General features: G+C 43.6%; 5 protein-coding genes across 5 annotated transcripts; 4 read left to right on the top strand and 1 right to left on the bottom strand.

Moving 5' to 3' along the window:
• Positions 1–2,755: 2,755 nt before the first annotated feature.
• LOC307140108 (zona pellucida sperm-binding protein 3-like) lies at positions 2,756–4,285 on the top strand (the record flags this gene model as incomplete). The annotated part of the gene is made up of 7 exons (XM_079839352.1): positions 2,756–3,145; positions 3,224–3,345; positions 3,426–3,529; positions 3,595–3,772; positions 3,845–3,962; positions 4,034–4,113; positions 4,186–4,285. 7 exons carry the CDS (start codon positions 2,756–2,758, stop codon positions 4,283–4,285), a joined length of 1,092 nt encoding a protein of 363 aa, XP_079695478.1.
• Positions 4,286–8,890: 4,605 nt separating this feature from the next.
• Positions 8,891–10,838, top strand: LOC307140107 (zona pellucida sperm-binding protein 4-like; the record flags this gene model as incomplete). The annotated part of the gene is made up of 8 exons (XM_079839351.1): positions 8,891–8,950; positions 9,431–9,521; positions 9,591–9,778; positions 9,850–9,947; positions 10,016–10,173; positions 10,260–10,452; positions 10,522–10,669; positions 10,749–10,838. 8 exons carry the CDS (start codon positions 8,891–8,893, stop codon positions 10,836–10,838), a joined length of 1,026 nt encoding a protein of 341 aa, XP_079695477.1.
• Positions 10,839–14,152: 3,314 nt separating this feature from the next.
• LOC307140106 (zona pellucida sperm-binding protein 3-like) lies at positions 14,153–15,682 on the top strand (the record flags this gene model as incomplete). Its single annotated transcript, XM_079839350.1, has 7 exons — positions 14,153–14,542; positions 14,621–14,742; positions 14,823–14,926; positions 14,992–15,169; positions 15,242–15,359; positions 15,431–15,510; positions 15,583–15,682. 7 exons carry the CDS (start codon positions 14,153–14,155, stop codon positions 15,680–15,682), a joined length of 1,092 nt encoding a protein of 363 aa, XP_079695476.1.
• A 1,186-nt stretch (positions 15,683–16,868) lies between these two features.
• On the bottom strand, positions 16,869–18,151 carry LOC307140189 (uncharacterized protein). Its single transcript, XM_079839485.1, has 2 exons — positions 17,919–18,151; positions 16,869–17,720 (listed from the first exon to the last, which is right to left on the bottom strand). The coding sequence occupies exons 1-2, from the start codon at positions 17,971–17,973 to the stop codon at positions 16,915–16,917; spliced, it is 861 nt and encodes a 286-aa protein (XP_079695611.1). The 5' UTR covers positions 17,974–18,151; the 3' UTR covers positions 16,869–16,914.
• Positions 18,152–20,287: 2,136 nt separating this feature from the next.
• On the top strand, positions 20,288–22,235 carry LOC307140105 (zona pellucida sperm-binding protein 4-like; the record flags this gene model as incomplete). Its single annotated transcript, XM_079839349.1, has 8 exons — positions 20,288–20,347; positions 20,828–20,918; positions 20,988–21,175; positions 21,247–21,344; positions 21,413–21,570; positions 21,657–21,849; positions 21,919–22,066; positions 22,146–22,235. 8 exons carry the CDS (start codon positions 20,288–20,290, stop codon positions 22,233–22,235), a joined length of 1,026 nt encoding a protein of 341 aa, XP_079695475.1.
• Between the last annotated feature and the right edge of the window lie 217 nt (positions 22,236–22,452).

Raw genomic sequence — 22,452 nt, 5'->3', positions numbered from 1 at the left:
ACCAGCCTTTTTTCTTGTTTATTAAAAAGTAGACTGAAGCTTTAATAAAAGCTGGTTTAGTCCCTTAACTGGTGTATCACACCTGAGTTGCTGTCTGAGGGCCTGTTTACACAACTGGTACTAAAGCGTTTATCAGTCCAATCACAAGTGGACTATGCTAAATACAGGTGTAAATGGGTCTAAAATGGTTTAAACTTGTCCTTTTTTTTTAAAACTTTTAACCTTCACTCATGAAAGGGGTCTTTATAAACTGTTTCCAGAGTGTGACATTAACTGGTCTTAACCATGTCGCTTCTGTAGATTTGGATAAGCTACTTTGTTTAACTGTCTGTGCTTGTTGTTGCACCATTAAAAACAGAACGTGGAAGGCAATTTGACTAGTATCCATGCTGTCAAGGAAATGCATCCCATTTTAACTTTAAATTTAACTGGTTTGAAGAGCTAAATGTCGGTGTATTAGGTTTGTGAAATAAACATTTCCAAATGGGGTCTATGATATTTGTCCATTTTAGTGTCCCATCATTAACTTTAGTCTTAGTCCTGTTAACTCTTCTTGCTCTTTGTATCACATTTTTCCTAGAGACATTTTGAGGGAAAATTGGAGAAAACGTAGGTCTGTGGCCAGTTGCATAAACTGCTGATGTTAAAGAATAAGAAGCTGAGGGCAAGTGGACAAAAGTGAATGTCTGTTTCAATACCAGGAGGTTTCTTGTAGGTATTGGGCTGTTACATGTGTGTACCGAATTTCATACCTGTACGTGAAACGTAGCGGGAGGGGCACTTTGTTGAAATGTTGTAGGTGGCGCTATCGAGCCATTTTGCCATGTCTTCAGGCCAGGACTCTTATCAAACATCTGAAGTTTGGGGCAGATCGGACATTGTATGCCCGAGTTACAACAACTTCCTGTTTTATGGCGAACCATCGAATTTTGTGAGGCCGCCACTGACACGCCCTTCAGGGAAAACTCAAGATCTTCGCAATTTAACATCACCAAGGCCTTTAGATTAGACTGTGCAAATATGATGTTGATCTGATTAAATCTCTAGGAGTAGATCGTTAATGTACAAGGTCTGGAAATGGCAAAAATTTTGCAGAGAAAATTCAATATATCACACTTCCTGTTGGGTTTTCAGGTTTTGCCCCCCAAGGTCTTTTTTGTAGGTATTGGGCTTTTACATGTGTCTACCGAATTTCATACTCGTACGTGAAACGTAGCTCGAACGGCGCTTAATTGATTTTTTGTAGGTGGCGCTATCGGGCCATTTTGCCACGCCTAATTCTGAAACCCATATTGGATGTACATTTTCACCACTTTTGACGCGTGTGCAAAGTTTCATGAGATTTCGAGCATGTTTAGGCCCTCAAAAATGTGATTTATTTGGGAGAAGAAGAATAATAGGCTGAGCAATTCCAATAGGGTCCTCACACCATTGGTGCTCGGGCCCTAAAAATGTATTTCAAAATAATATTAGAAACAGAGATTTATTTTTGATAGAATAATGACTTTATAATGTTATTGCAGTCTTACACACATGCTGTACAGTTACTCTGAGCAGTGCATTAATTTCAGGGCACTGGGCATTGCGTCATTTAATTACTGTATTTGCATTATTGTAAAGTTAGGTTTAGGGTTGGGGTAGGTGTAAGCGTTAATCTGGTAAGTAGCACATTTATTTATTGTTATTTAGTTGTGAGATTTTGTCTCACTTACGACCGTTGCTGTACCCCTTTCAGCCACAACTCTTCTTCTCTGTTTTCAGTGTATTTCTGTGGCAGGATTACAGCGCCACATACTGACCTGGCATGTATACTACATCGTTTTGAGTCTTTTCAATGCTATTTTCAATGATATTTCTTGAAACGAGGGGGGAAAAAAAGATCGGATAGGGAAAGCTCTGGCTTCGTGTGGACGGAGCCTTAGATAACTTAATCCAGATATTTTAATCCAATCCGCAAATTCGTTTGAAGAACCAAATTAGCCAGAGATCAGTTATCATGATTAGAAGATCTGGGATCTGTCAAATCATCTCAGATGTATTAAGAGAGGTACGAAGAATGGACCCCAGATCTGTCATTTTGATATTTAAAACAAGAAATCATTTTGGTTTAGCTACTAATAACCTGCCCTTATTTGGTACTTCATTTTATCCTTTTATTCAAAATTGCTCCATTTCAGTTCCGGCTTGTTAAGATTGCTGTCAATGTGAGGGAAGAACGTTTTCTTACACTCTAAACCTGACTATAAACATTCTCAACTTTATTATTTTGGATACTCTAGTGTACAATTCTGTCTGTGGCCATGTTTCTGAATTAATAAAAAAGGAAGACGCAAAAAAGACTTGGTTGTTTGTGTTTCAGAGAATTCTTGAAAATAAGAAATCATTTGGTTTAGCTACTAATAACCTGCCCTTATTTGATACTTCATTTGATCCTGAGTGATAAACAATCAATGACTTACACCTGTGATATATTGATTGAGTAAATTGGCAGGTGCAGAGAAAAATGATGCCTGTCATGAGAAAGGTGGAGCCATGCTGATTTACATCTGTATAAATTTGGATGGTAGCACCCGAAAGTGTTGTTGAAACAAGCTTGGCAATAATGGGGTTTTGGCAGGTTGGATTTGGATTGGTGTTTATTCTTGCTCTTGGATTTTCTGATGCACAATGGAGAGCAAGAGCAGCACATAATCGCAGTCCAAGTGAGTTTAGGCCTAGGACATTGGCTCAAGCTTCTCAACAGGCTGATTCCAGGATGTCTGTGGTTCCCAGTAAACCTGGATTTGCACCACAAACGTTTCCTGACTTTGGAAAGCCTTCTCAAGATCTTATGGGTGTTCAATCAAAAGAGCTGTTGCAGGGTCCAGTGGCAAAACTGACGTGGAGCTTTCCAAGTCTACCAGAGGAACCACAGCAACCCGACGTTCCTTTTGAGTTGCCGCATCCTGTCCCTGCCAACAGTGTAGCTGCTCAGTGTGGAGAGAGCTCGGTATATGTGGAAGTGATGAAGGACTTCTTTGGGACTGGGCACCCACTGTTGTCCTCTGCTTTTACACTGGGAGGCTGCACTGCAACTGGAGAGGATCCTTCTGCTCAAGTGCTCATCTTTGAGTCTGAACTGCATGGATGTAGCAGCACATCAATGGTGGGGTTTTATTTTGCCGTTACTCACAGGGACAGTTCAAAAACATCCATGATCGTTTTCAATTAACTTTCTTTTTAGGTGACTGAGGATGAGCTTGTCTATACCTTCAACATTATCTACACCCCACAAGAGGTTTCATATGGTGTTCCTATTGTAAGGAGCAGTATTGCGGTGATTGGTATCGAGTGTCATTATCCAAGGTAGGATCTGGATAAGATCTTCGCTGGATCTGATCCCACCATTTATGGGCATGAGATGACCGCTTGTTTAACTCCTACAGAACACATAATGTGAGCAGCGATGCCTTAATGCCCACTTGGATCCCATATGCCTCAACTAAGGTTGCAGAGGAAGTCTTTGTCTTCTCCCTCAAGCTCATGACTGGTTGGTGTATCCCAAACTGATTTGTGGCATGCTTGTGACCCTGTGCTAAGACTCTTTCTTTGCAGATGACTGGATATTTGAGCGACCTTCTAACCAGTACTTCCTGGGTGACATGATCAATCTTGAAGCATCAGTGCGTTTGTACAGCCATGTTCCCGTCCGTGTGTTTGTGGACAGCTGCGTGGCTACTGCAGTCCCTGATGTTGCTTCTGTCCCCAGATACTCCTTTATTGAGAATAATGGGTAAGAGGTGCTACCTCATGTATACCAGCTTCCAGAAGGGTTGCAGGGTTTCTAACTGGGTTCTGTTTACAGGTGTCTGGTTGATGCCAAGCTCACAGGCTCCACGTCTCACTTTATGCCTCGGACTCAAGGTGATAAGCTACGGTTTCAACTAGAGGCGTTCAGGTTCCAGCAAGCAGACAGTGGACTGGTACGTGTGTTTTAGTTGTGCAACTCTTTGTATGATATGCTACCATGGTGAACAAACAATTGTCTTTGCAGGTCTACATCACATGCATTTTGAAGGCGGCTGCAACAACCTCAAGTTCTGAGCAAAAAGCTTGTTCATTCTCTGCTAATGGGTATGTTGTCTGCTAGATGGGTGTACAGGTAAATTAGTTGTCGTCAAATTAACTGAGGGTGTTTCTTGTCAGTTGGGTGTCCGCAGATGACTCTGACCAGGTGTGTGGCTGCTGTGACACCACTTGTAGCGTCAGAAGTGGAAGTGATCGGCTGCTTACGGGTATGGATTAACTCTGATAACTGTTATTGTCATTCCTGGCTTTAGTTCTCACTAATCATTTGTTCATCAGATCTACAATGGGAAAAGGCGTCTGTCGGCCCCATCAATGTTAAGGACCATGGCCAAAAATAACTGGAAATGCCACGTGATTTAATAAAAGTGATCTTAATAGATTTGTGTATGGTCCTTACTGGCACAATACTAAACGTATCTACATGATTTGACTGTACAAATATGCACCACAAAATGCCTTTTACTACTGGCCTGTGTGGGGACTGATATTTTGTAGGGCTAAGCCTGTTACAACACTAAAGGGCATTTCAATGGCATCACATCCTTTCTGGTGCTTGGTAGATACTTTTGGGGGGTCACGCTAAGAGGCAACATCCTGCAGTCTCTCTTGAAGCCAACACTGAAGTGACTTAAACTGCAATTCATCGACTGGCTGCTAGAGACGAGCTCCAAAAGGAAGTCAAATCTGTATCTCCCCTGTGTTAAAGGCTTAGTTCACTTCAAAATTAGAACTTACCCCTTCTCATCCTAGATGTTCATGCCTTTCTTCAGTCAAAAAAAAATGAAGGTATTTTTGAGAGAACATTCCAGGATTTTTCTCCATATAACGGACTTCTGTGGCAACCAACAGGTAAAGGTCCAAATAATACAGTTTCAGAGGCTCTGCATGATCTCAGATAAAGAATAGGGTCTTATCTAATATAATGATTGGGCATTTTCAATGTAAAATAAAAATGTGTATACTGTACTTTTTAACTGAAATTACTCTGGCGCGGTGTGCCACAGATTATACTGGACTTACTGTCATAGCAACAGGTCCGTAAGATCAAACCTGGGGTCCGTTCTTCGTACATCGCAACTCCGTTAGCTGGATTTGATTGTTGGTGATTTGGCATGATCTTTGATTGTTTGGTTCTTCGAAGCTCATCCTGAACTTGCTGTCATAGCAACAGGTCTGTAAGATGAAACCTGTGCGAGCGGCTTATTTCATGTAAACAGGATTAGAGTGCACCTTTTTACATTTACATTTACATTTAGTCATTTAGTAGACGCTTTTATCCAAAGCGACTTACAAATGAGAGCAATAGAAGCAACTAGAACGGTCAAGGGCTACAGTATGCAAGTGCTGTAACAAGTCTCAGTTAATCTAACACAGAACACACAACTTTTTTTTTTTTTTTTTTTAAATAAATTAGACAGACAGAAAATGAATCGAATGGAATGTTAAGTGCTATTCTTGATTGGTTAGGTGCTGCTGGAAAAGACGTGTCTTTAGCCGTTTTTTGAAAATGGCTACAGACTCGGCGGCTCGAATTGAGATAGGCAGGTCATTCCACCAGGTGGGGGCAGTCCAGGAAAAGCTCCGTGAGAGTGATTTCATGCCTCTTTGGTATGGCACTACAAGGCGTCGTTCACTGGCAGACCGTAAGCTCCTGGAGGGTGTGTAAGTCTGAACAAGCGAGTTTAGGTATATTGGTGCAGAGCCAGTGGTTGCTTTGAAGGCGAGCACCAGTGAATTGAATTTGATGCGAGCAGCTATTGGCAGCCAGTGGAGATTGATGAAGAGAGGCGTGACGTGCGCTCTCTTCGGCTCGTTAAAGACCACCCTTGCCGCTGCATTCTGGATCAGTTGCAAGGGTTTGATAGTGCATGCCGGAAGGCCCGCTAGAAGAGCATTACAGTAGTCCAGTCTGGAGAGAACAAGAGCTTGGACCAGGAGTTGTGTGGCCTGCTCTGATAGGAAGGGTCTGATCCTCCTAATATTGTATAACGCAAATCTGCAGGACCGGGATGTTGCAGTAATGTGGTCAGTGAATTTTAGCTGATCATCAATCACAACTCCAAGATTCCTGGCTGTCCTGGACGGAGTTATGGTTGATGATCCTAGCTGAATGGAGAGATTATGATGAAGTGCTGGGTTGGCTGAGACCACAAGCAGTTCTGTCTTTGGAAGGTTGAGTTGCAGGTGATGTTCCTTCATCCAGGCAGAAATGTCTGTTAGGCAGGCAGCGATACGACCACCAACCGTGGGATCATCTGGTTGAAATGAGAAGTAGAGTTGAGTGTCGTCAGCGTAGCAATGATAGGAAAAGCCATGTTTCTGAATGACAGTTCCCAGTGATGACATGTAGATGGAGAAGAGAAGTGGTCCAAGCACTGAGCCCTGGGGTACTCCAGTGGCTAGATGATGTGACTTAGACACTTCACCTCTCCATGACACTCTGAAGGACCTACCTGAGAGGTAAGACTTGAGCCACTGGAGAGCAGTTCCTGAGATGCCCATCTCCATGAGAGTTGACAGGAGTATCTGGTGGTTAACTGTGTCAAAAGCAGCAGACAAATCCAGTAAGATAAGTACTGTGGATTTGGAAGCCGCTCTTGCCTGTCTCAGTGCTTCGGTAACCGAGAGCAGGGCAGTCTCAGTTGAGTGGCCACTTTTGAAGCCAGATTGGTTGATATCCAGGAGGTTGTTCTGTTCAAGAAACGTAGAGAGCTGGTTAAAAACAACTCGCTCGAGTGTCTTTGCAATGAAAGGCAGAAGGGATACCGGTCTGTAGTTTTCTAAAAGTGCTGGGTTCAGAGAGGGTTTCTTAAGCAGTGGGGTTACCCGAGCCTGCTTAAATGCTGTGGGGAAAGTCCCGGTGTGAAGAGAGGTGTTGACAATGTGAGTGAGTGCAGGAGTAACAGAAGAAGAGATGGCCTGAAGGAGGTGAGTGGGGATAGGGTCAAGTGGACAGGTAGTGGGGTGGTTGGAAAGGATGAGTTTGGAGATGTCAGCTTCAGAGAGCAGAGAAAAAGAGGGGAGCGTATGTGTGATGGTTGTTGAGATGTGCGTGTCGGTTTGTGGTGCGGAGAATTGGCTGCTGATGGAGGAGATTTTATTTGTGAAAAATGATGCAAAGTCGCCAGCTGTAAGAGTTGATGAAGGAGGGGGGGGAGGAGGACAAAGGAGTGAAGAGAATGTTCTGAAAAGTGCACGAGAGTCAGAGCAGTTGTTGATTTTGTTGTGGTAGTATGTAGATTTAGCAGTGGAGACATTAGCAGAGAAAGAAGCAAGGAGAGACTGATACAGGGTCAGGTCAGTAGTGTTTTTAGTTTTTCGCCACTTCCTCTCTGCCGCCCGGAGCCCAGAACGATGTTCGCGGAGAACATCAGTGGCGTTTTTTAAGTGGCGTTGATACTTAAATTTTGTCCCAACAACTGCAACTTTATTACAAGAGTTCTTTACTGAATCAGGGGCAATAATTTAAATCACAATAATAATTAAAGCTGCAAGCAGCGATGAAAGGGCCCTCGCACATGCACCGTCACCTGGTGGCCTCAGGAAAACGGCGAATAGTGGGCGACATGCATTTAAGCGGGTAAATATAGGAGAAATATGGCAAACTCACTTCAATGTGCCACACTTCCTTCTGCCAGAAGGTGGCGCTATGACTAACTGAATATTGGCATGTAGATGTGTTTAGGTCAGGACTCTTATCAAACAAGTGAAGTTTGGGGGAGATCGGACATTGTATGCCTGACTTACAACAGCTTCCTGTTTCATGGTGAAACATCAGACTTTGTCCAGCCACGGACACGCCCTTCAGCGAAAACTCAAGATCTTCACAATTTAACATCTAACAAGATGAGACTGACCAAATATGATGTTGATCTGATAAAATCTCTAGGAGGAGTTTGTCAAAGTACCACGTCTGGAAATGGCAAAAACTGCAAACATTTTGCAGAGAAAATTCCAAATATCTAATTTCCTGTTGGGTTTTCAGATTTTGCTTCCAGGGACTTTTTTTAGGTATTGGACATGTGTGTACCGAATTTCATACTTGTATGTGAAACGTAGTGCGAATGACGCTTAATTGAAGTTTTGCAGGTGGCGCTATCGAGCCATTTTGCCACGCCTAACATGTAGGGTTAGGGTTAAGTTATTTCCCAACACTGCTAAGTATATATGAGTAGACTCGTCCCCTCTGTCATAATCAAGGAGTCGAGGGTCTGTCCACATAAACCTTCCTTGTCCACTTATGGAACACTTCAAACTGGCGACAGGGATTGCCCCGTGGGGAAGTGCTTAGGGAGGTTTGTGAGTGTGTTGCTAAATTTGGAACTACAGACTACTCTTACTATTTCTGCCATATAAAGATACTGTAAAAGTAGTAATGCTAGTTAATATTTCAGCATGTCTACAAGCGAAGCGGAATGCACCAAACATCTAGCCAAAGTACTTTGGGCAAGCTCTAGTAGCAAACCTGAGCATGAACCTTTTTATTTGTCTTCAATATGACACATCTGACTAATTGGAGTCAAGATACATCACATGCGTATAATTTTGAGAACCAATGAGAATTTTCTGGTAGCATAAGCTCCCATTTGGGCAAGTCTGGAGAATCATGACTGTTAATGAAGAGGGAGGGATTATCGTTAATTAGACAAAATCTGTAGAATACAAAAAGACCAAAGGGCATCATCTCAACAGTGTGACTAGCTGTTGAACGATGGCAGGAAGTTGTTGTGCTGTTCAATTGCTGGCACTTTGTGTGTGGTTTTGTGCTTTTTGTCATGCTGTTCCACAGTGGAGTAATCTGCCCCAGTATCCTCAAGCTCCGATGTTAAAGCAAACTGATCAGCGGGTTCAAAAACAAGCTAGTCACCAGTTTCCTCAGAAGGTTCAACAGCTAGCTAGTCAACAGTTTCCTCAGAAGGTTCAACAGCAAGCTAGTCAACAGTTTCCTCTGAAGGTTCAACAGCTAGCTAGTCAACGGTTTCCTCAGAAGGTTCAACAGCTAGCTAGTCAACAGTTTCCTCTGAAGGTTCAACAGCAAGCTAGTCAACAGTTTCCTCTGAAGGTTCAACAGCAAGCTAGTCAACAGTTTCCTCAGAAGGTTCAACAACAAGCTAGTCAACAGTTTCCTCAGAAGGTTCAACAGCAAGCTGTTCAACAGCAAGCTAGTCAACAGTTTCCTCAGAAGGTTCAACAACAAGCTAGTCAACAGTTTCCCCAGCAGGTTCAACAACAAGCTAGTCAACAGTTTCCTCAGCAGGTTCAACAACAAGCTAGTCAACAGTTTCCTCAGCAGTTTCAGTCTAAGCAGCCAGTGGCGCAGGCAGAGCCCCTTGACAAATGTGCTGTAGCTGATTATGAGCAGATCCAATGTGGCCCACCTGGTATCAGTGGTGCTGAGTGTGAAGCTATCAACTGCTGCTTTAACGGACAGCAGTGTTACTATGGGAGGGCAGGTAAGAGTGAGTCAATGTAAAGGTGTTCACGTTAAACCACTCCTCAGTAATAACCTGCTCTTGTGCCAGTGACTGTCCAGTGTATAAGAGATGGTCAGTTTGTGGTAGTGGTGGCTAGAGATGTTACACTACCTCGCTTGAGCCTGGATTCAGTCCATCTCCTGGGTGGAAATGACCCATCTTGCAGTCCTGTGGGATCCACACCTTCCTTTGCTATATACCAGTTCCCTGTCACTGCATGTGGCACAAGCATGATGGTGAGTAGCTGCTTGTGGTTCTGTTCTGCATGGCTTGGAATGGACTGGATGCCAACAGTTACTATTTGCAGGAGGACGGTGGATATGTGGTGTATGAAAACCGAATGACCTCCTCGTATGAAGTGGGTGTCGGACCACTTGGTTCCATCACAAGGGACAGCCATTTTGAGTAGGTATTTTTTTTAGAAAAAAATATTAATCCTTGACAAGGCTACAAGCTCACTATTTGTTGTCTAGGCTTCTCTTCCAGTGTAGGTACTCTGCTACTTCTGTGGAAGCTCTGGTTGTGGAGGTCAACACTGTTCCTGCACCTCCACCAGTAGCGGCTCCTGGACCCCTCAGGGTTGAGCTTAGACTGGCAAATGGTCAGTGTGTCACCAAAGGCTGTGCTGAAGGTAAGTGTCTGTCCAAGTATGCATGAGTATTTTCTAAAACTCCAGGTTGCGGCAGTTTCTGGTTAAACGCTGATTTTCTTTCTCAGGGGATGAGGCATACACGTCCTACTACGGTGACGCTGATTATCCGGTCACAAAAGTCCTGCGGGAGCCTGTGTATGTTGAGGTGCGCATTTTGGAGAGGACCGACCCCAACATTGTCCTAATGCTGGGACATTGCTGGGCGACATCAACCCCCAGTCCCCTCAGTCTACCCCAGTGGGACCTTCTGGTTGATGGGTGAGTAAGGCCAGTCTTTATCCATCTAGTGCGCTGTAAGGCATTTCTGACTGCCTCTTTGCCTTTCAGATGCCCTTACCAGGATGACCGTTACCTGACCACATTGGTTCCAGTGGCTGGATCTTCTGGTCTTCAGTTCCCAACCCACTACAAGCGCTTTGTTGTGAAGATGTTCACATTTGTGGACCCAGCATCACTGGCTCCTCTACAGGAAACCGTATGCTCTGCAGCTTTTCCTGAATCCTTAATATTAGGTGTTTTTCTTTCTGTGGCTTAACCCTTTCCCCCTCTGTTAGATCTTCATCCACTGTAGTACAGCAGTGTGCCATCCCTCTTCTGGCTCCTGTGAGCAAAGCTGCACTAGGAAAAGTGAGTGCTTGTTGTAAACTGACTTCAGGAACCTTGAGAATTTGTTTTTTTTAAATGCCTCACAATTCTACCATTTCTTTTCCAGGAAGAGATGCTAACGTCAAGACCATCTCTAGTGGGCAAACTGTGGTGTCTAGTGGAGAAGTTAACCTGGTCATGTGACTTTAGTAGTTTTAATAAACTTCTTAACTCAACTGTCTCTTTGGTATTGATCTTTCATGACTGTTCTCAGTTTGATTTATTGGGCTACACTACTAAACCAGAGTTCCCTTTTTTGCTTCAAGGTTATGCTTGACTTGAACTAAACAAGCCAAGTTTCTGCCCAAACCTGACCTATTTGCCAAGTTCCAGTTGCTAACCTGGGTCCCTGTTCTTAATGGTATCAAATCTGTTTTGGTCTCTACTTGTGGCTTTATGGCTGGACTAACATAACTGCTTGTATTGATATTCACGCATGCCAAGTCCCTCTGTTTTTTGGTAAGAAAGCCCCCCCGAAGTCATGCAAGTACAGCATTGCATCTGCAATGAAATCAGTCTCAACCTGCATTGTCCTTTTTAATCCCAAATTGTGACCAGCCTTTTTTCTTGTTTATTAAAAAGTAGACTGAAGCTTTAATAAAAGCTGGTTTAGTCCCTTAACTGGTGTATCACACCTGAGTTGCTGTCTGAGGGCCTGTTTACACAACTGGTACTAAAGCGTTTATCAGTCCAATCACAAGTGGACTATGCTAAATACAGGTGTAAATGGGTCTAAAATGGTTTAAACTTGTCCTTTTTTTTAAAACTTTTAACCTTCACTCATGAAAGGGGTCTTTATAAACTGTTTCCAGAGTGTGACATTAACTGGTCTTAACCATGTCGCTTCTGTAGATTTGGATAAGCTACTTTGTTTAACTGTCTGTGCTTGTTGTTGCACCATTAAAAACAGAACGTGGAAGGCAATTTGACTAGTATCCATGCTGTCAAGGAAATGCATCCCATTTTAACTTTAAATTTAACTGGTTTGAAGAGCTAAATGTCGGTGTATTAGGTTTGTGAAATAAACATTTCCAAATGGGGTCTATGATATTTGTCCATTTTAGTGTCCCATCATTAACTTAAGTCTTAGTCCTGTTAACTCTTCTTGCTCTTTGTATCACATTTTTCCTAGAGACATTTTGGGGGAAAATTGGAGAAAACGTAGGTCTGTGGCCAGTTGCATAAACTGCTGATGTTAAAGAATCAGAAGCTGAGGGCAAGTGGACAAAAGTGAATGTCTGTTTCAATACCAGGAGGTTTCTTGTCGGTATTGGGCTGTTACATGTGTGTACCGAATTTCATACCTGTACGTGAAACGTAGCGGGAGGGGCACTTTGTTGAAATGTTGTAGGTGGCGCTATCGAGCCATTTTGCCATGTCTTCAGGCCAGGACTCTTATCAAACATCTGAAGTTTGGGGCAGATCGGACATTGTATGCCCGAGTTACAACAACTTCCTGTTTTATGGCGAACCATCGAATTTTGTGAGGCCGCCACTGACACGCCCTTCAGGGAAAACTCAAGATCTTCGCAATTTAACATCACCAAGGCCTTTAGATTAGACTGTGCAAATATGATGTTGATCTGATTAAATCTCTAGGAGTAGATCGTTAATGTACAAGGTCTGGAAATGGCAAAAATTTTGCAGAGAAAATTCAATATATCACACTTCCTGTTGGGGTTTTCAGGTTTTGCCCCCCAAGGTCTTTTTTGTAGGTATTGGGCTTTTACATGTGTCTACCGAATTTCATACTCGTACGTGAAACGTAGCTCGAACGGCGCTTAATTGATTTTTTGTAGGTGGCGCTATCGGGCCATTTTGCCACGCCTAATTCTGAAACCCATATTGGTTGTACATTTTCACCACTTTTGACGCGTGTGCAAAGTTTCATGAGATTTCGAGCATGTTTAGGCCCTCAAAAATGTGATTTATTTGGGAGAAGAAGAATGATAGGCTGAGCAATTCCAATAGGGTCCTCACACCATTGGTGCTCGGGCCCTAAAAATGTATTTCAAAATAATATTAGAAACAGAGATTTATTTTTGATAGAATAATGACTTTATAATGTTATTGCAGTCTTACACACATGCTGTACAGTTACTCTGAGCAGTGCATTAATTTCAGGGCACTGGGCATTGCGTCATTTAATTACTGTATTTGCATTATTGTAAAGTTAGGTTTAGGGTTGGGGTAGGTGTAAGCGTTAATCTGGTAAGTAGCACATTTATTTATTGTTATTTAGTTGTGAGATTTTGTCTCACTTACGACCGTTGCTGTACCCCTTTCAGCCACAACTCTTCTTCTCTGTTTTCAGTGTATTTCTGTGGCAGGATTACAGCGCCACATACTGACCTGGCATGTATACTACATCGTTTTGAGTCTTTTCAATGCTCTCGTGTGTACACAGATATTTCGTGAAACGAGGGGGGAAAAAAAGATCGGATAGGGAAAGCTCTGGCTTCGTGTGGACGGAGCCTTAGATAACTTAATCCAGATATTTTAATCCAATCCGCAAATTCGTTTGAAGAACCAAATTAGCCAGAGATCAGTTATCATGATTAGAAGATCTGGGATCTGTCAAATCATCTCAGATGTATTAAGAGAGGTACGAAGAATGGACCCCAGATCTGTCATTTTGATATTTAAAACAAGAAATCATTTTGGTTTAGCTACTAATAACCTGCCCTTATTTGGTACTTCATTTTATCCTTTTATTCAAAATTGCTCCATTTCAGTTCCGGCTTGTTAAGATTGCTGTCAATGTGAGGGAAGAACGTTTTCTTACACTCTAAACCTGACTATAAACATTCTCAACTTTATTATTTTGGATACTCTAGTGTACAATTCTGTCTGTGGCCATGTTTCTGAATTAATAAAAAAGGAAGACGCAAAAAAGACTTGGTTGTTTGTGTTTCAGAGAATTCTTGAAAATAAGAAATCATTTGGTTTAGCTACTAATAACCTGCCCTTATTTGATACTTCATTTGATCCTGAGTGATAAACAATCAATGACTTACACCTGTGATATATTGATTGAGTAAATTGGCAGGTGCAGAGAAAAATGATGCCTGTCATGAGAAAGGTGGAGCCATGCTGATTTACATCTGTATAAATTTGGATGGTAGCACCCGAAAGTGTTGTTGAAACAAGCTTGGCAATAATGGGGTTTTGGCAGGTTGGATTTGGATTGGTGTTTATTCTTGCTCTTGGATTTTCTGATGCACAATGGAGAGCAAGAGCAGCACATAATCGCAGTCCAAGTGAGTTTAGGCCTAGGACATTGGCTCAAGCTTCTCAACAGGCTGATTCCAGGATGTCTGTGGTTCCCAGTAAACCTGGATTTGCACCACAAACGTTTCCTGACTTTGGAAAGCCTTCTCAAGATCTTATGGGTGTTCAATCAAAAGAGCTGTTGCAGGGTCCAGTGGCAAAACTGACGTGGAGCTTTCCAAGTCTACCAGAGGAACCACAGCAACCCGACGTTCCTTTTGAGTTGCCGCATCCTGTCCCTGCCAACAGTGTAGCTGCTCAGTGTGGAGAGAGCTCGGTATATGTGGAAGTGATGAAGGACTTCTTTGGGACTGGGCACCCACTGTTGTCCTCTGCTTTTACACTGGGAGGCTGCACTGCAACTGGAGAGGATCCTTCTGCTCAAGTGCTCATCTTTGAGTCTGAACTGCATGGATGTAGCAGCACATCAATGGTGGGGTTTTATTTTGCCGTTACTCACAGGGACAGTTCAAAAACATCCATGATCGTTTTCAATTAACTTTCTTTTTAGGTGACTGAGGATGAGCTTGTCTATACCTTCAACATTATCTACACCCCACAAGAGGTTTCATATGGTGTTCCTATTGTAAGGAGCAGTATTGCGGTGATTGGTATCGAGTGTCATTATCCAAGGTAGGATCTGGATAAGATCTTCGCTGGATCTGATCCCACCATTTATGGGCATGAGATGACCGCTTGTTTAACTCCTACAGAACACATAATGTGAGCAGCGATGCCTTAATGCCCACTTGGATCCCATATGCCTCAACTAAGGTTGCAGAGGAAGTCTTTGTCTTCTCCCTCAAGCTCATGACTGGTTGGTGTATCCCAAACTGATTTGTGGCATGCTTGTGACCCTGTGCTAAGACTCTTTCTTTGCAGATGACTGGATATTTGAGCGACCTTCTAACCAGTACTTCCTGGGTGACATGATCAATCTTGAAGCATCAGTGCGTTTGTACAGCCATGTTCCCGTCCGTGTGTTTGTGGACAGCTGCGTGGCTACTGCAGTCCCTGATGTTGCTTCTGTCCCCAGATACTCCTTTATTGAGAATAATGGGTAAGAGGTGCTACCTCATGTATACCAGCTTCCAGAAGGGTTGCAGGGTTTCTAACTGGGTTCTGTTTACAGGTGTCTGGTTGATGCCAAGCTCACAGGCTCCACGTCTCACTTTATGCCTCGGACTCAAGGTGATAAGCTACGGTTTCAACTAGAGGCGTTCAGGTTCCAGCAAGCAGACAGTGGACTGGTACGTGTGTTTTAGTTGTGCAACTCTTTGTATGATATGCTACCATGGTGAACAAACAATTGTCTTTGCAGGTCTACATCACATGCATTTTGAAGGCGGCTGCAACAACCTCAAGTTCTGAGCAAAAAGCTTGTTCATTCTCTGCTAATGGGTATGTTGTCTGCTAGATGGGTGTACAGGTAAATTAGTTGTCGTCAAATTAACTGAGGGTGTTTCTTGTCAGTTGGGTGTCCGCAGATGACTCTGACCAGGTGTGTGGCTGCTGTGACACCACTTGTAGCGTCAGAAGTGGAAGTGATCGGCTGCTTACGGGTATGGATTAACTCTGATAACTGTTATTGTCATTCCTGGCTTTAGTTCTCACTAATCATTTGTTCATCAGATCTACAATGGGAAAAGGCGTCTGTCGGCCCCATCAATGTTAAGGACCATGGCCAAAAATAACTGGAAATGCCACGTGATTTAATAAAAGTGATCTTAATAGATTTGTGTATGGTCCTTACTGGCACAATACTAAACGTATCTACATGATTTGACTGTACAAATATGCACCACAAAATGCCTTTTACTACTGGCCTGTGTGGGGACTGATATTTTGTAGGGCTAAGCCTGTTACAACACTAAAGGGCATTTCAATGGCATCACATCCTTTCTGGTGCTTGGTAGATACTTTTGGGGGGTCACGCTAAGAGGCAACATCCTGCAGTCTCTCTTGAAGCCAACACTGAAGTGACTTAAACTGCAATTCATCGACTGGCTGCTAGAGACGAGCTCCAAAAGGAAGTCAAATCTGTATCTCCCCTGTGTTAAAGGCTTAGTTCACTTCAAAATTAGAACTTACCCCTTCTCATCCTAGATGTTCATGCCTTTCTTCAGTCAAAAAAAAATGAAGGTATTTTTGAGAGAACATTCCAGGATTTTTCTCCATATAACGGACTTCTGTGGCAACCAACAGGTAAAGGTCCAAATAATACAGTTTCAGAGGCTCTGCATGATCTCAGATAAAGAATAGGGTCTTATCTAATATAATGATTGGGCATTTTCAATGTAAAATAAAAATGTGTATACTGTACTTTTTAACTGAAATTACTCTGGCGCGGTGTGCCACAGATTATACTGGACTTACTGTCATAGCAACAGGTCCGTAAGATCAAACCTGGGGTCCGTTCTTCGTACATCGCAACTCCGTTAGCTGGATTTGATTGTTGGTGATTTGGCATGATCTTTGATTGTTTGGTTCTTCGAAGCTCATCCTGAACTTGCTGTCATAGCAACAGGTCTGTAAGATGAAACCTGTGCGAGCGGCTTATTTCATGTAAACAGGATTAGAGTGCACCTTTTTACATTTACATTTACATTTAGTCATTTAGTAGACGCTTTTATCCAAAGCGACTTACAAATGAGAGCAATAGAAGCAACTAGAACGGTCAAGGGCTACAGTATGCAAGTGCTGTAACAAGTCTCAGTTAATCTAACACAGAACACACAACTTTTTTTTTTTTGTTTTTTAAATAAATTAGACAGACAGAAAATGAATCGAATGGAATGTTAAGTGCTATTCTTGATTGGTTAGGTGCTGCTGGAAAAGACGTGTCTTTAGCCGTTTTTTGAAAATGGCTACAGACTCGGCGGCTCGAATTGAGATAGGCAGGTCATTCCACCAGGTGGGGGCAGTCCAGGAAAAGCTCCGTGAGAGTGATTTCATGCCTCTTTGGTATGGCACTACAAGGCGTCGTTCACTGGCAGACCGTAAGCTCCTGGAGGGTGTGTAAGTCTGAACAAGCGAGTTTAGGTATATTGGTGCAGAGCCAGTGGTTGCTTTGAAGGCGAGCACCAGTGACTTGAATTTGATGCGAGCAGCTATTGGCAGCCAGTGGAGATTGATGAAGAGAGGCGTGACGTGCGCTCTCTTCGGCTCGTTAAAGACCACCCTTGCCGCTGCATTCTGGATCAGTTGCAAGGGTTTGATAGTGCATGCCGGAAGGCCCGCTAGAAGAGCATTACAGTAGTCCAGTCTGGAGAGAACAAGAGCTTGGACCAGGAGTTGTGTGGCCTGCTCTGATAGGAAGGGTCTGATCCTCCTAATATTGTATAACGCAAATCTGCAGGACCGGGATGTTGCAGTAATGTGGTCAGTGAATTTTAGCTGATCATCAATCACAACTCCAAGATTCCTGGCTGTCCTGGACGGAGTTATGGTTGATGATCCTAGCTGAATGGAGAGATTATGATGAAGTGCTGGGTTGGCTGAGACCACAAGCAGTTCTGTCTTTGGAAGGTTGAGTTGCAGGTGATGTTCCTTCATCCAGGCAGAAATGTCTGTTAGGCAGGCAGCGATACGACCACCAACCGTGGGATCATCTGGTTGAAATGAGAAGTAGAGTTGAGTGTCGTCAGCGTAGCAATGATAGGAAAAGCCATGTTTCTGAATGACAGTTCCCAGTGATGACATGTAGATGGAGAAGAGAAGTGGTCCAAGCACTGAGCCCTGGGGTACTCCAGTGGCTAGATGATGTGACTTAGACACTTCACCTCTCCATGACACTCTGAAGGACCTACCTGAGAGGTAAGACTTGAGCCACTGGAGAGCAGTTCCTGAGATGCCCATCTCCATGAGAGTTGACAGGAGTATCTGGTGGTTAACTGTGTCAAAAGCAGCAGACAAATCCAGTAAGATAAGTACTGTGGATTTGGAAGCCGCTCTTGCCTGTCTCAGTGCTTCGGTAACCGAGAGCAGGGCAGTCTCAGTTGAGTGGCCACTTTTGAAGCCAGATTGGTTGATATCCAGGAGGTTGTTCTGTTCAAGAAACGTAGAGAGCTGGTTAAAAACAACTCGCTCGAGTGTCTTTGCAATGAAAGGCAGAAGGGATACCGGTCTGTAGTTTTCTAAAAGTGCTGGGTTCAGAGAGGGTTTCTTAAGCAGTGGGGTTACCCGAGCCTGCTTAAATGCTGTGGGGAAAGTCCCGGTGTGAAGAGAGGTGTTGACAATGTGAGTGAGTGCAGGAGTAACAGAAGAAGAGATGGCCTGAAGGAGGTGATTGGGGATAGGGTCAAGTGGACAGGTAGTGGGGTGGTTGGAAAGGATGAGTTTGGAGATGTCAGCTTCAGAGAGCAGAGAAAAAGAGGGGAGCGTATGTGTGATGGTTGTTGAGATGTGCGTGTCGGTTTGTGGTGCGGAGAATTGGCTGCTGATGGAGGAGATTTTATTTGTGAAAAATGATGCAAAGTCGCCAGCTGTAAGAGTTGATGAAGGAGGGGGGGGAGGAGGACAAAGGAGTGAAGAGAATGTTCTGAAAAGTGCACGAGAGTCAGAGCAGTTGTTGATTTTGTTGTGGTAGTATGTAGATTTAGCAGTGGAGACATTAGCAGAGAAAGAAGCAAGGAGAGACTGATACAGGGTCAGGTCAGTAGTGTTTTTAGTTTTTCGCCACTTCCTCTCTGCCGCCCGGAGCCCAGAACGATGTTCGCGGAGAACATCAGTGGCGTTTTTTAAGTGGCGTTGATACTTAAATTTTGTCCCAACAACTGCAACTTTATTACAAGAGTTCTTTACTGAATCAGGGGCAATAATTTAAATCACAATAATAATTAAAGCTGCAAGCAGCGATGAAAGGGCCCTCGCACATGCACCGTCACCTGGTGGCCTCAGGAAAACGGCGAATAGTGGGCGACATGCATTTAAGCGGGTAAATATAGGAGAAATATGGCAAACTCACTTCAATGTGCCACACTTCCTTCTGCCAGAAGGTGGCGCTATGACTAACTGAATATTGGCATGTAGATGTGTTTAGGTCAGGACTCTTATCAAACAAGTGAAGTTTGGGGGAGATCGGACATTGTATGCCTGACTTACAACAGCTTCCTGTTTCATGGTGAAACATCAGACTTTGTCCAGCCACGGACACGCCCTTCAGCGAAAACTCAAGATCTTCACAATTTAACATCTAACAAGATGAGACTGACCAAATATGATGTTGATCTGATAAAATCTCTAGGAGGAGTTTGTCAAAGTACCACGTCTGGAAATGGCAAAAACTGCAAACATTTTGCAGAGAAAATTCCAAATATCTAATTTCCTGTTGGGTTTTCAGATTTTGCTTCCAGGGACTTTTTTTAGGTATTGGACATGTGTGTACCGAATTTCATACTTGTATGTGAAACGTAGTGCGAATGACGCTTAATTGAAGTTTTGCAGGTGGCGCTATCGAGCCATTTTGCCACGCCTAACATGTAGGGTTAGGGTTAAGTTATTTCCCAACACTGCTAAGTATATATGAGTAGACTCGTCCCCTCTGTCATAATCAAGGAGTCGAGGGTCTGTCCACATAAACCTTCCTTGTCCACTTATGGAACACTTCAAACTGGCGACAGGGATTGCCCCGTGGGGAAGTGCTTAGGGAGGTTTGTGAGTGTGTTGCTAAATTTGGAACTACAGACTACTCTTACTATTTCTGCCATATAAAGATACTGTAAAAGTAGTAATGCTAGTTAATATTTCAGCATGTCTACAAGCGAAGCGGAATGCACCAAACATCTAGCCAAAGTACTTTGGGCAAGCTCTAGTAGCAAACCTGAGCATGAACCTTTTTATTTGTCTTCAATATGACACATCTGACTAATTGGAGTCAAGATACATCACATGCGTATAATTTTGAGAACCAATGAGAATTTTCTGGTAGCATAAGCTCCCATTTGGGCAAGTCTGGAGAATCATGACTGTTAATGAAGAGGGAGGGATTATCGTTAATTAGACAAAATCTGTAGAATACAAAAAGACCAAAGGGCATCATCTCAACAGTGTGACTAGCTGTTGAACGATGGCAGGAAGTTGTTGTGCTGTTCAATTGCTGGCACTTTGTGTGTGGTTTTGTGCTTTTTGTCATGCTGTTCCACAGTGGAGTAATCTGCCCCAGTATCCTCAAGCTCCGATGTTAAAGCAAACTGATCAGCGGGTTCAAAAACAAGCTAGTCACCAGTTTCCTCAGAAGGTTCAACAGCTAGCTAGTCAACAGTTTCCTCAGAAGGTTCAACAGCAAGCTAGTCAACAGTTTCCTCTGAAGGTTCAACAGCTAGCTAGTCAACGGTTTCCTCAGAAGGTTCAACAGCTAGCTAGTCAACAGTTTCCTCTGAAGGTTCAACAGCAAGCTAGTCAACAGTTTCCTCTGAAGGTTCAACAGCAAGCTAGTCAACAGTTTCCTCAGAAGGTTCAACAACAAGCTAGTCAACAGTTTCCTCAGAAGGTTCAACAGCAAGCTGTTCAACAGCAAGCTAGTCAACAGTTTCCTCAGAAGGTTCAACAACAAGCTAGTCAACAGTTTCCCCAGCAGGTTCAACAACAAGCTAGTCAACAGTTTCCTCAGCAGGTTCAACAACAAGCTAGTCAACAGTTTCCTCAGCAGTTTCAGTCTAAGCAGCCAGTGGCGCAGGCAGAGCCCCTTGACAAATGTGCTGTAGCTGATTATGAGCAGATCCAATGTGGCCCACCTGGTATCAGTGGTGCTGAGTGTGAAGCTATCAACTGCTGCTTTAACGGACAGCAGTGTTACTATGGGAGGGCAGGTAAGAGTGAGTCAATGTAAAGGTGTTCACGTTAAACCACTCCTCAGTAATAACCTGCTCTTGTGCCAGTGACTGTCCAGTGTATAAGAGATGGTCAGTTTGTGGTAGTGGTGGCTAGAGATGTTACACTACCTCGCTTGAGCCTGGATTCAGTCCATCTCCTGGGTGGAAATGACCCATCTTGCAGTCCTGTGGGATCCACACCTTCCTTTGCTATATACCAGTTCCCTGTCACTGCATGTGGCACAAGCATGATGGTGAGTAGCTGCTTGTGGTTCTGTTCTGCATGGCTTGGAATGGACTGGATGCCAACAGTTACTATTTGCAGGAGGACGGTGGATATGTGGTGTATGAAAACCGAATGACCTCCTCGTATGAAGTGGGTGTCGGACCACTTGGTTCCATCACAAGGGACAGCCATTTTGAGTAGGTATTTTTTTTAGAAAAAAATATTAATCCTTGACAAGGCTACAAGCTCACTATTTGTTGTCTAGGCTTCTCTTCCAGTGTAGGTACTCTGCTACTTCTGTGGAAGCTCTGGTTGTGGAGGTCAACACTGTTCCTGCACCTCCACCAGTAGCGGCTCCTGGACCCCTCAGGGTTGAGCTTAGACTGGCAAATGGTCAGTGTGTCACCAAAGGCTGTGCTGAAGGTAAGTGTCTGTCCAAGTATGCATGAGTATTTTCTAAAACTCCAGGTTGCGGCAGTTTCTGGTTAAACGCTGATTTTCTTTCTCAGGGGATGAGGCATACACGTCCTACTACGGTGACGCTGATTATCCGGTCACAAAAGTCCTGCGGGAGCCTGTGTATGTTGAGGTGCGCATTTTGGAGAGGACCGACCCCAACATTGTCCTAATGCTGGGACATTGCTGGGCGACATCAACCCCCAGTCCCCTCAGTCTACCCCAGTGGGACCTTCTGGTTGATGGGTGAGTAAGGCCAGTCTTTATCCATCTAGTGCGCTGTAAGGCATTTCTGACTGCCTCTTTGCCTTTCAGATGCCCTTACCAGGATGACCGTTACCTGACCACATTGGTTCCAGTGGCTGGATCTTCTGGTCTTCAGTTCCCAACCCACTACAAGCGCTTTGTTGTGAAGATGTTCACATTTGTGGACCCAGCATCACTGGCTCCTCTACAGGAAACCGTATGCTCTGCAGCTTTTCCTGAATCCTTAATATTAGGTGTTTTTCTTTCTGTGGCTTAACCCTTTCCCCCTCTGTTAGATCTTCATCCACTGTAGTACAGCAGTGTGCCATCCCTCTTCTGGCTCCTGTGAACAAAGCTGCACTAGGAAAAGTGAGTGCTTGTTGTAAACTGACTTCAGGAACCTTGAGAATTTGTTTTTTTTAAATGCCTCACAATTCTACCATTTCTTTTCCAGGAAGAGATGCTAACGTCAAGACCATCTCTAGTGGGCAAACTGTGGTGTCTAGTGGAGAAGTTAACCTGGTCATGTGACTTTAGTAGTTTTAATAAACTTCTTAACTCAACTGTCTCTTTGGTATTGATCTTTCATGACTGTTCTCAGTT

The sequence above is a fragment of the Gobio gobio genome (genome assembly GCF_949357685.1).
Source record: "Gobio gobio genome assembly, chromosome: 16".
Taxonomy (NCBI): Eukaryota; Metazoa; Chordata; class Actinopteri; order Cypriniformes; family Gobionidae; genus Gobio; species Gobio gobio.
Note: the sequence above shows the minus strand (reverse complement) of the source record. Positions and strands in the feature narration are given on the sequence as shown.

Bases quoted from the DNA above. Each gene is read 5' to 3' on its own strand.
- LOC307140189 (XM_079839485.1), bottom strand. From the start codon at position 17,973: ATGGAGATGGGCATCTCAGGAACTGCTCTCCAGTGGCTCAAGTCTTAC. The intron at 17,721-17,918 runs GTAGGTCCTTCA...CATTTCAACCAG, and splicing joins GCTCAAGTCTTACCTCTCAG to ATGATCCCACGGTTGGTGGT.